Here is a 12,498-nt window from a genome sequence, read left to right on the forward strand (position 1 = left end):
ACACCCTGTGTAAATGCCCACCAGCTGCTGCTCTGGCCGCTGTTTGCTCAGCCCGCACTGCTCTATTTGCCTTTGGGATCACGATGGAAGGAGATGGCCTTTGGTCCACAAAATGAGGCAAGGCAGCTCCAGGCACCTGCCTCAAGGATCCTCCAGCATCTCTGCTCCTCCTGCTCCTGTCCAGGAGCTCAGTAGCTGCAACCCACCAGCACCACCCAAATGAAAACCTCCACAAAGCTCTAGGAGCTACAGGAAAATGCACTCACCACAGCATAACCCAGCTGCCATGCAGCCAGGAAAATTATTTATTATCATTTCCTTGCAACAGAGATATGGGGAAAAAAAAAACCACCCACCCTCCACAGGTGCAAACAGCAGCAGCTGCAGCATCCACGTTGGAATCTATGTACATCACAGTGTAAAGTCCAACAGGGAAAAAAAAATTCAATCCAAGTGTTTTTTTTAAAAAAACCTCATGACCTAAAACCAGGAACCAGAACAAACAAAGTAGTTGAGAAAATAGGTTGGGCCCCTCCCTCTTGCTATAAAATACATATTTCTAAGGCGAAGTTTCACAAGACCAGAAGCGAGGTTCCTAAGAAGAGTCTGAGCTTGCAGCTGAAGACACCGCACAGGCACAAATCCCACGTGAGAAGCTACTGCAGGCACGAGAACCTCCACCCACCCCGGTGCCTCAGTGCTCAGCATAGTCCTTGGTCTCCACCCCGGTCTCGTTGAGCACCGTCGTCCTCATGATGGCCTCGGTGACCGCGTAGGGGTCGCAGTTGGCCGCCGGCCGCCGGTCCTCAAAGTAGCCGTAGCCGTCCTGGCCGACCTGGCGCGGGATGCGGATGCTGGCGCCTCGGTTGGCCACGCCAGCAGAGAACTCGAAGATGTTGGAGGTCTCGTGGTGGCCGGTGAGGCGCCGGGAGTTGTCCCTGCCGCCCCGCGGGTCGTACTCACGCAGATGTGGTAATCGTGCCGCTTGCTCAGCTTCTCGATGGCGGCTTCGATGTGCCTGTGGGAGAGCACAGGGGGTTCAGCAGGTGCATTCGGGGGGTGTCACCCCCTCCTCTCCTGTGCAGGGATGAGGACAGCCCAGGGGATCCCTCATGTAATCAGCTGCTCTTAAAATAACGAGCTGGGATAATCCCAACCCTGCCTGATGCAGCCACACAGGTAGGGAGATGCTTCCATATGGCCCAGGACACCCCCAAGCTCCCAGGTGTCGCAGACATCTTTTATGAAAAATCCTTTCCTTAGGATTTTTCCTCCTGAGAAGCTGAGAGGCCTCAGGAACAAAATGTAAACATTGATTATCTGCTGCTGTGGAATGCAACAGGTGCATCTGTGATTGGTCTCACGTGGTTGTTTCTAATTAATGGCCAATCACAGTCAGCTGGCTCAGACTCTGAGTCCGAGCCACAAGCCTTTTGTTATCATTCTTTCTTTTTCTATTCTTAGCTAGCCTTCTGATGAAATCCTTTCTTCTATTCTTTTAGTACAGTTTTAATATAATATATATCATAAAATAATCAATCAGCCTTCTGAAACATGGAGTCAGATCCTCGTCTCTTCCCTCACCCTCAGACCCCTGCGAACACGGTCACACCCAGGTACATCCCAGGGACTCACTTGAGTCCTGAGACTCCCCTTGAGACCCCCCAGGACTCACTTGAGACCCCCCTCTCTGCGCATCTCCTCGGTGCTGTAGTTGGTGTGACACCCAGCACCGTTCCAGTTGCCCGTCATCGGTTTGGGGTCCAGAGTGGCCACAACCCCAAAGTCCTCGCAGACACGGTGCAGGATGAACCGAGCCATCCACAGGTGATCCCCCATCTCAATGCCTTCACAGGGGCCCACCTGGAATTCCCACTGGAAGGGGAAGCAGATGCACAGGTAAGGATGGGCAGGTGGGTGCCTCCCCAGCCACCACATCCCTGCCACCCCCAGCCTGGACTGTTACCCAAACAATCAGCAACAAGGATGGGGAGCATTGAGGCAAGCAACAGGACAACTTTGGCATGCAAAAAAATGGGAAGAAACTGCTCATCACTATGTAGAGCAAATCAGAAGGGCTTTTAATCAAAACAGAGATAAATAAACACCACATCTGACTGAGGCTGGAGCTGTGTGAGCAGGACCCCAGCCCACACTGCAAACAGGGCAGAGGATTAACCAGGAGCCTGTTAGTCCTTCCCAGGGCTGCTCCCTGCCTGGCTGGAGCCAGGGTTGCACCACCCACGGTTACTAAGCACAGGGTGACGTCTTTGTGGCTGCTGGCATGGGAGAGCCTGAGCCCAGGATGTGGAAGGCAGCCAAGAAGGACCCTGAAGAATCTGGGGCAAACAGTGGGGTGGGTAAAAGTCCTGCCTCGGCTCCACTGCTGATAAGCCCCCGCTTATCAGTGCCACATCAGCAGCAAGACAGTCAGTGGCTGCAGGTCCCAGTCAGTCTGGCCACCTGCCTAATGCAATCAGGGGCTCCCTGCTGCTCACTCCCAGATAAACCCAAATCCTCCCAACTGCTCCCCAAGGCCATGTCCCAGCCCAGCTTCCCGGTTCCAGAACAGGGCTCAGACCCCATCACTCCACATGGTGCTCCTGCAGCCCATCCCAGCTCCCATCCCCCCATCCCTGCTCCCACGGGGAGCTCCCAGCTCTGCTCTGGCAGCCAGAGCTCAGGCTGAGCTGTGCCAGGAGCTTGGGGTGAGTTAGGAGAAAACCAAATGCACATTTCCATTCCAGCAGTGCAACTGCTCCCACCTAAGCAAAACCGATGTGAGGAGTGAATGGATTCGGAGTTCCAGAGGAGTTGGGAGGTGCTGGGTTATTCCAGCCTCAATATCTGATCCATCCCTGGGAATGGGCTGCCTGGGGCCATCCACACCTACCTGGGAGGGCATCACCTCGGCATTGGTGCCACAAATCTTCACCCCCGCATAGAGACAAGCCTTGTAGTGGGACTCCACGATATCACGCCCGTACACCTTATCTGCTCCAACCCCGCAGTAATAGGGGCCTGGAAAGAACAAGGAGTCACCACCCCAGGAAAACTTCAGGGAGCCACAACAGCTTTGTAACATAACCCCACTCTCCCAGGTACCCGCTGCCATGGGCAGAGGATTTATGGGAATTAAAATGATATTTCTCTCCACAGGACATCAAGCCACCGACCCCAGTTCCAGGAGTAGCAGCGTGAGCAGTTCATCTGTGCAACCTCAGCCTTATCTGGGCAGTTCAGTAATACTTGTAACACATCAGCCGGGAGGTGGCCTCGAGATAAGCAAAGTTTGGTCTGCCCCGGGGCACCTCCTTCGCCCTCTGAGCACATCAAGCTTCCGAGATTGTTCTGACAACAGCTGGCATTGTTCACAGCTAGAAAATCCAATTCGCTGGGGTTTGAGATCTTCCTCATTCAGGCAGGTAAGGCAAAGATCTTCTCCCCGCCTGGGGGAAGGGAGATGGTGCAAGCAGCCGCTCCACACAAAAATCAGCTTGGGAAACCTCTGGCTCTGTCCCAGGAGGCAGCTGAGGAGCCGGCTCGCTGCTGCAGGAGGGCACAACGCGCCATGCCAAGCCCTTTCCTCAACAGCCAAGGGGAGGAGGTTTTTCCAACCCAGTTCTCCAGCCCTTGCCAAACAAGTCGTGCAGCTGAGCTGTTTGTGCAAGCAGGGTCCGGCGGGAGCGGCTCACGTGAGCCGCGGGGCACCAGGTGCTCTCGGCAAACAGCCCCTACCTGGGGTCATCCCTGACGGCAGAGCTGCACCAGGGCTGGGCATGGGCTCACTGCCACCTCCCAGCACCCCACAGGCAGCAGGCTGGGAGCTGAGGGGGGATTTTGGGCTGGATTTTTGGCTCTTACCCTGCGGGCCGGGGAAGCCGTTGTCGGGCCAGCCGTAGGGGTGGCCGTTGATGCCCAGCAGAGTGTACTCCTGCTCCATCCCGAACCAGGGGTGGCTGTCCTTCACCAGGTCCATGACTTTCTTGCACGTGTGTCTCAGGTTGGTCTCTGGGGGCAGAGAGGTCCAGGTTAGAGCCGTGCTGTGAGCCAGCACTCACCACATTCTGCTCCATCCCACCCTGAGACCGAGGCTGCACCACCGCCGAGTGCTTCCCACAGAAGCCTTAAGGAAATCATGAGTGAATCCCCTTCCTGCTCATCAAATTCCTCCTCACAGTTACTCCATCACAGTAGCATCAGGCCACAGGTCAGAAGGGTTTAATTACCCTTGTTCCCCAAACCACTGCTGATGGTCCATCCTCCTCCTCTTACTCACTGAGGAGCATTACCCCAACCCCATCCTACAGGCATTCAGCAGACCTGGGAACAGGGGCTTCCATCACTCCTTCACCCCCATCCTCTTTCTACCAGCCTCATCCTAATTATCCTTATCTTTCTGCAGCTCCATGGTTTTGGTTAGCATCCAGACTGGCTGGCCCTGCCTCGGCCTTTCGCGGTGCTCAAGGCAACGGGGGCTTTGCCAGGAAAACACAGATAGCAGAGAACTGTCCAGACATGAACGAGCCAGGCAAGGAGAATGAGAGCTTGGACCAAGACATCAGCGAAAAAGGCTGAAAAACTGCTGTGACAGGGATTGGCAGGCTCCAGGCTGCACATTCTGCCCTAACTTGCAATAAAAACCCAGAGCAGCTACAATGAAGCATGGGGCTGGAGGGAAGCAGTGGCAGAGGGGGAGCAAAGCTAAGACAATTTCTTCTCCTGAGCCCACAGAGCCCTAAGGTCCATGGAAACCCACCCCGGGGAGGGCTGGAGGGTGCAGCCCTCTCACCATCAGGGCCCTGGGCTGAGCTCTCTGTGCCCCGGGAGCCCCAGGATCAGGGGCTCTCTTTACAAACTCCTCCAGTGGAGGAGCTGCCGGGCAGGCATCTCAACCAAGGCACTTCCCCCACCCTGTCTGGAGGAGGAATCAGCCCCATCTTTCACCATCCCTGCCCGCCGCTCTCCCGGCAGAGCTGCATCGCCCGCAGATGCCCTCTCCCTCCCCCGCGCACCCAGCGGGGCTCAGCCCTGCTTGAGCGGCAAATATCCGGTTGTTTGCCGGCAAATAACCCCTCCGGGAGCCCCTCGGCGCGTCCCTGCAAACAGGCTGCTTTTCCTGTGTCTGGGGCTTTATCACAGGGACAAGACGGAGCGCAGGCTCCTGCGAGCGCAGCCGCGGCGATAAGAGCGAGAGCCGCGCGTTCTGGGGCTGTTTGCTAAAGGTCACTCCGAGCGAGCACACGCCGTCTCAGCATCTTCTCCTTCCTTTTCTGCAGCCTCCCACCAGCGAGAAGAGCCACCACAACCCCGGCACGTCAGAACCCTGCACTTGCAGCTCCCGCTCCCCCCGGGGCTGGGCGAGCTCGGGCTCACGGGTCGGGAGACGCCTTTGGTGAACTCCACGTCTCGCTGCTCTTCTCCTCGCCCCGTGCCACTAAAACAGGTTCCTGCAAACAACCACCGCCACCAGCGCTTGGATTTCGGAGCCTCGGGCCAAGTGCTCGGCGCTCAGCTGCGCCCCAGGGCCGGCGGTCCCGAGCAGGAGCCCCTGGGGAGGTGACACCCTAAATAATAACGGGGTGACCCTCGGGAGCTGGGGGCGCTCACCTGCGGGTTTCCTGTTGTACTTCAGCACTTCGCAGAGCACCAGCTTGTTGGGGTCCAGGCAAAAAGGGTCCCTGAACATGCAGACAGGCACCAGGAACATGTCACTGTTGGAGCCCTCTGCCTGTGCCGTGCTGGAGCCATCGAAATTCCACTCGGGAACATCTGCGGGGCAGGAGGGGGACGGAGGTGGGAGTGAGGTTGGGAAAAGGCCCGCATAGAGATTGTGCCAAGTGCTGGTGGCTCAGAGCCAGGATGGAGCACCCAAGGGGTGCCGAGTTCCATGGGATGTCAGCCACAAAGGTTTCCTTGCACGTCCCCGGAGTCCCTCGGTGCTCCCTGAGCATCAGCGTGCTCTCCCCACCCCAGCACCATCAGGCACGGGCAGGATCAGCCCCTGCCACTCCACCTCCCTCTGCCAAACCCCATCCAAATGCCGACACGTCTCCATGCTTGTTTGCCTGGAGGAAAGGGGCGAGGAGCTCATCCACCTCTTCCCACCCAGCACTAATAGCAGAGATTAGCGGATTAAGCAAACCGCAGGACGCAGGTTGGATATTTACCCTGCTGCTTGGTACAACCCCACCAGACAGCTGCAACAGCTATCACTGGTGCCACACAACCAGGGAGAGCCCGTCCCGGCTCCCACCGCCCGAAGCACCCCAGAACTTTTCCCAGGCAATGCTCAGGGCCCTCCTCCACACCACCCATCAGCCGAGGGACAAGCAGCCGCGTTACCTTCGACGCTCTTGGGCTCCTTATCGAGGGTCCTGCTCTTGCAGCGCACACCCTCGCCGCTGCCGTCGATCCAGACGTAGGTGACCTGAACCCTCCCATCCTGGGGCAGCCTCATGTACTGCTCCCGCACCAGCTTGTTCAGCCTGGAGCTGTGCGACACCGACATGGCGACGGCCCTGCGGGGGCGCACAGGTGAGTGCCACATCTCCCCCGGCCCATCGTCCCCAGGGGTGTGTTACAAACCAACCTCCCAGCCCACAACGAGCCACCCCGGCTCCCCCCCCTGCCTCCCCCGGCGGGACTCGAACCCGTCACCCCGCGCTCACCGGCCCCAGCGCTGCCCACGCCCGCTCCGCCCGCGCTTTAAAGGCACCCGCGGTCCGGGGGCGGCGCGGAGGCGGCTCCGCCCCCCACCTCCGGGACACCCACTGAGGACGTTTAGTATCGTTTTCTTTTCTTATTAAAATATACTTATTAAAAACGACAGCTATCTGACGGCTAAAGCGTCGCTTTATTTGTTTAAAGTTGTGAGTTACTGGCCAAATAACTTATTGTTTATTTAAAGAAACAGGTGTTACTCATTGAAAATGTTATTCACCACCTCCGGTCCCCTCTCTTCGTGTGTCATCCGCTTTGGCCCCTTGTTTGTGTAGGGTTGCCCTCGTACACGCGTGCAGGTGTTTTTCTCCCAGCGCTGCTAAATTGCTGCCGGGGGGGAGCTGGGGAGGCTGCTGGGTTGTGCTACCCCAGCACCCCAAAACCTGGCTGGAGCCATGTGGATGTGTGATGGAATGGATCTGGGTGCCTGGGTGGTCCTGGGGACATCAGTGGCAACGAGATCCCTGGGACAGGGGCAGCCCAATCCATGGGGACAGGGGCAGCCCAATCCATGGGGACATGGACAGCCAGATTCCCGGGACAGGGACAGCCCAATCCATGGTGACAGGGGCAGCCAGATTCCCCCTACCACTACCTCTCTCCCCCATCCTGCCCTGGCCACCCCAGGAACGACCCCTTCCCCCTTCCCACCCGGCTTCAGCCCCCCCGTGGCTGCAGGGCTGGGTTTGCCCCCAAGGCTTTCCTTGGAAAAGAAGGGAGGAAAGGCTGAGAGCTGTAGGAGGAGCTGCTGGGAAAACACCGCAATCTCCTACTTCAGCCCTTCCCATCTATAAACCGCCGAGTTAAAGCACAATTTTTAAGCACCAAAGAGTAGTAGAGTCTCTTTAAACCCCCAAACTATCCACTCTCAGCACAGGCTCTGCCGTGATTTACAGTCAGCTAAAAATCCTCAGCCAACAGGTGTGAATTTGAGTCGATTATTTCAATATAGCAGCAATTTCCAGCTATTGAGCCGAACGCAGATCCAATTAGGTGAATTAAACGCGTCGCTGCCTTCCCGGTTTTCCATAGATCCTGCGTGAGAGGCTCCCACGTGTCGGGGCAGACAGACCCCAAACGTGCCAGGGCACAACCAGCACGGGCACAGCCGGCAGGGGCACAGCCGGCAGGGGCACAGCCGGCAGGGGCACAGCCAGCACGGGCACAGCCGGCACGGGCACAGCTGGCAGGGGCACAGCCAACATGGGCAGAGCCAGCACGGGCACAGCCAGCACGGGCACAGCCGGCAGGGGCACAGCCAACATGGGCACAGCCAGCACGGGCACAGCCGGCAGGGGCACAGCCGGCAGGGGCACAGCCAGCGTGGTCACAGCCCGTGCCGGCGCCTCCGGGGGTTATCTCAAATCCTCCCGGATTTTTTTCTAGGACGAGGGCAAGATTCCAAACAACCCCCCCAAGCAAACCCAGCAGGGTGAGCGCGCCTCGACTCCCCAGCCTCGGGTTTCAAGCAGTTTTCCGATGTTACAAAAGGAGAACAGGCTTTAAGGCATGATTGGGCTCTAAAGCAGTTGGGTTTTGCTAATTCCCCCGGTTCTTAAGACAGCCTCATGTTTGTGTCTGCCTGACTCACCGCCAGGAATGTTTTTTCTGCAAAACACCAGGGCAGCTAAAAAAAACCTGCTTCACGGCTGATTGCCCCCCACAGGACATCTCCTCCCCGGGCACTGACCCAAGACATCAGCTCTGTTTTTCTTCTGAAGGTGTTTTGGTCCCGCAGGCAGATAAAGAATCGGGAAGAAACCTGAAAGCACTTGGGATTGCACAAGAACCAGGAAATGAGATTGGCAGCGGCAGAAGCAAAACTTAATGAGCAATTGGGGTGACCGGGCGGTGACATCAGTGGCAGCGGGCGGGCCAGACGTCACCCACCCCGCAGCCCGTGGGTGCTGCCCGAGCAGAGCGCCTGGGAAGGAGCTTGGCACACGGGCATGTGCCCAAGGTCCCGGAGCCACGCAGGTCTCCCCCGTGTCCTTGTCGCCGCCCCGGTGACATTCAGGGTCTCCTGCAACTGCAGCTGAGGTGCAGCTCGAAAGCAGCCGCCTCCCTCTGCGGGGTAATTTAGGGACACATCCACGAATGTGGCTGCAGAGCTCAGCATTTCCTCATTCTTGTTTGGAAACCGTCCCAGGGCGGGAGGAAATGCACCCCTGGCTGTGCAGCCCTTTCCCGGAGGCGTTGCAACACCGAGCAGCACCGAGCCCCGGCGCCGTGCCGGGGAGGCGCCAGCGGCTCCGCCGGGTCCTCGGCTCCTGTCCCATCTCCATCATCTCCATCATCTCCATCATCTCCATCATCTCCACCTTCATCTCCATCCCGCTTGGGGAGCTGGAGCCCACGGGACCAGCCTCAGGGCTGGAGAAGCAGCGGCTGGTGCTGAGCAGAAAGCTCAGGGATGGATCTGCATCCCTTGGGAAGGATGGCCAGCCCCACCAAGGAGAGGGGAGCTGCATCCTCCAGGGCCAGCAGGGGCGTGCTCAGTGTGATAGGAGGGTTCTGCCGAGCCCCTGCACCTTCCTGACTCAGCTGGATGGGGGAGAGGCTCATTTTATCCCTCTGCCTTCCCTCCTGGATGTGCCCACCTGTGCAGAAACACCCCGGAGCTTGAGGGGGCTCAAACCCAGGGAGAAATGGAACAAAATCCAGGCTGAGTTAACCCAGTAACCTGGATTGGGAAGCTCCTCTGTGAGCAGCTGGAATCACTGAGCACCAAAACACCCAAAAGGGGAAGACAGAACAAACACCAATAATCCCTCACCTGGTCAGAGCCCCCCTGTCCCAGGAGGGCAAACAGGGTGGGTTTGTGGTGTTTGGGGACAGCAGGGACAGCAGCAGCCTGTGGGGGCACAGGAGTGGAATCACAGAATTCCTAAGGGTGGAAAAGGCCACTGAGCCCAGCTGTTACCCAGCACTGCCAAGGCCACCACTACACCAGGTCCCCAAGTGCCACCCCTGCCCAAACACCACCCCCGAGGCAGCTCCCCAAATACACACAATTATTTCGCACCAAAAAGGATTTTGGTAATCAGGAAAAAGCATTTCTGCCATGTAAGGTTGGGCACCTGCTTGGTCAGTTTTTCCTGGGATCAAGCCTCACCTCCCCAAGTCTAACTCCAGCCATTTCCACAGCAACAACCCTGTTACACCAACTACAGCAGCACCATTCACACCTGGCTCTGAGGCTCTGCAGTAACATTTCCCCCAAACAAGCCCCGGCTCTGCAATCAGCGGGCTCCTGCCTGCTCCCCTCCTCGCCAGGTACAGTAAATATTAACCACCAGCAGCTCCAGAACCAGCCACTGGCCCAAGGTCGGAGCCAGGGCAGCAAAGGGAGCAAGGGTGTCCTTGGAGAAGTAAAAGGCCACAGATTAAACCTCCTGAGGACTTTGTGAAGCCCGTTCAGAGCTGCAGCAGAGGGGTTTCCCCACATGGAGCACAGCAGGGAGAGAAGCTGATTCTGCTGCTGCTCCAGCCCGGACCAACCACCACCTCTGGTGCCAGCTGGGATGTCACCCCGTGCCCACAGGGATGCAGCAGGGCTGCTCCCCTTCCCAGTGTGTTTTTTTGGATCAGTCTGGACACCCAGCCTAGGGAGACCTGGCCAAGCCCGAAATTCTTCTTCCAGTTTTCCTCTCTCTGACTTCGAGAGACACTTACGCTGTATTTATCAAACTGAAAAGAACCTTTCCTCTGGGGTGCATAATCCTTTCTGCTCCTTGCCTTATTAAACTAGATTTATCCCTAACTTTCCCTTCTGTATAGCATTTTGCAGACCTACTACATGTAGGTTTTAAACCAAATTTGCAAAGATACTGCTTTCCAATTTTCTGCAGAAAGCACTCCTAATGCTTTAAGGAAGTCACTTCCTACATTTCCTTCTTGTACAGCTTTATCAGCCTGAGCATTTTCCAGCCTTGCCAAAATGCACCAGAGATATTTCTTGCTTTGATAGGATAGTAATAAATCATTAAGAAATTTCTCAGATTGAAAATCTTCAGTAACACAATATGTTTTACCACAAACGGGTTAAACATGGACTAATTTACTTCCTGGGGTGATTTTTTCACCTTCCCCTGGTGCTGCAGCAGAGGGCTGGACCCAGAGGGCTTGGCCTTGGCTATAAGATCCCTCCATACACTTGCCTTGAAGATCCCTGGGCACAAAGCAGGGATTTTGGGATGGAGAGTTCAGGTTTTACTCTAAATCACCCTCCAGGATTCAGGACGCTGCTCAGAGCTGAGGGAATCCCTCCCTGGTTGTTAAACCCCCACGGCACCTCCCAGAGCCCTGGAGCTCCCGGGGAGAGCATTCCCCCTCCCCAGGGTCGGTGTGACCAACCCGGGCTGGTTTTTGTCCTGCCAAACAGTTCCGAGGGGAGATTAGAGGGAAGGCAAAGAGCAGCATCGGCAGGAGGAGCCCGGCACAAACACCATAAAGGGATTAGAGGGGCTGGGGGGGAATTGCGCTGCCTGCACTGTGCTGGGAGAGAGGGGGTCAGAGCCACTCTGAGGGGTCCAGCAGAGACCACCCTGTGCCAGGGAGGCTGTGCTGGCATCCCCCTGTCCCCAATACACAGCCACTTTCACACTTCCCTGCAAAACTGCTGAACTGACGGTTTTCCTTCACAGTTAAACACATTTAGGCAACAGCAAATCTCCGCAGAGTTGCACCCAACTTGCTTTGCCTTCATTCAAATAGTGCTGCCATACCTTCTTCTGTGCACACACATATAAATACACATATATGTGACATTTAAATACATATATATGGCATATAAATGCATAGATATGGCATATAAATACATATATATGTATGGCATATAAATACATATATATGTATGGCATATAATTACATATATATGAATATAAGTACATACATATATATGACATAAATACATATATACATGACATAGAAATACATATGTGGCATATAAGTACACATAGATATGGCATATAAATACATATACATATGACAAATACATATACATGACATATAAATACATATATATGATGTATAAATACATATATATTATATTTAAATACACATATATATGACAAATACATATATCTATGACATATAAATACATATATGGCATATAAATACACATATACATGACACAAATACATATATATGACATTTAAATCCATATATATGGCATATAAATACATGTACATATGACAAATACATATATAAATATACATATGACATATACATAAAAATATGTATGACAAATACATAAATACATATATATATGTATAAATACATATATATATGACATTTAAATCCATATATATGATGTATAAATACATATTTATGGCATATAAATACACATATATATGACCTATAAATACATATATATATGCACATACACATCATTATTTCTGTTATACTTGAATATGCCTGGGAAAGCCACAGTCCCAACCCAGGCAGCACCCAGCACCAACTCTGTAAAGCTGAAACCCTCCCACCCAGGCAGGATTAGGAGCCCTGCTCCCTGCAGCAATTCCCCTGCAGCCTCACAGGTCTGTGTGAGCTCCAGAGCAGGCCAGGCTCCCTCCAGCACAGAGCTGCATTAGGGCTGTTTGCAGAAAGCTCTAATAAACCATTTTCACAGAATCTCAGAACCAGTGAGGTTGGGAAAGACTCTGAGCCTCCTTTTCTCCAGCCTGAACATTTTGGGGGTTATTTTCAGCTTCAGGGGTGTGTGTACATTTGTAAGGGTGAGGCTTTTCTGCTTCAAGGCAGCAGAAAGGGCTC

At 54.8% G+C, this 12,498-nt stretch overlaps 1 protein-coding gene across 1 annotated transcript; it reads right to left on the minus strand.

Annotated features, from left to right (window-relative positions):
• Window positions 1-323: 323 nt before the first annotated feature.
• On the minus strand, window positions 324-6,559 carry LOC115910878 (glutamine synthetase-like). The gene is given in 7 exon segments (XM_030961397.1): window positions 324-964; window positions 967-1,018; window positions 1,676-1,875; window positions 2,894-3,021; window positions 3,865-4,011; window positions 5,611-5,772; window positions 6,346-6,559. Coding segments are annotated over 7 exon segments (1,164 nt in total). The 5' UTR covers window positions 6,551-6,559; the 3' UTR covers window positions 324-694.
• Window positions 6,560-12,498: the final 5,939 nt, after the last annotated feature.

Source organism: Camarhynchus parvulus, chromosome 17 (assembly GCF_901933205.1).
Source record: "Camarhynchus parvulus chromosome 17, STF_HiC, whole genome shotgun sequence".
NCBI lineage: Eukaryota > Metazoa > Chordata > Aves > Passeriformes > Thraupidae > Camarhynchus > Camarhynchus parvulus.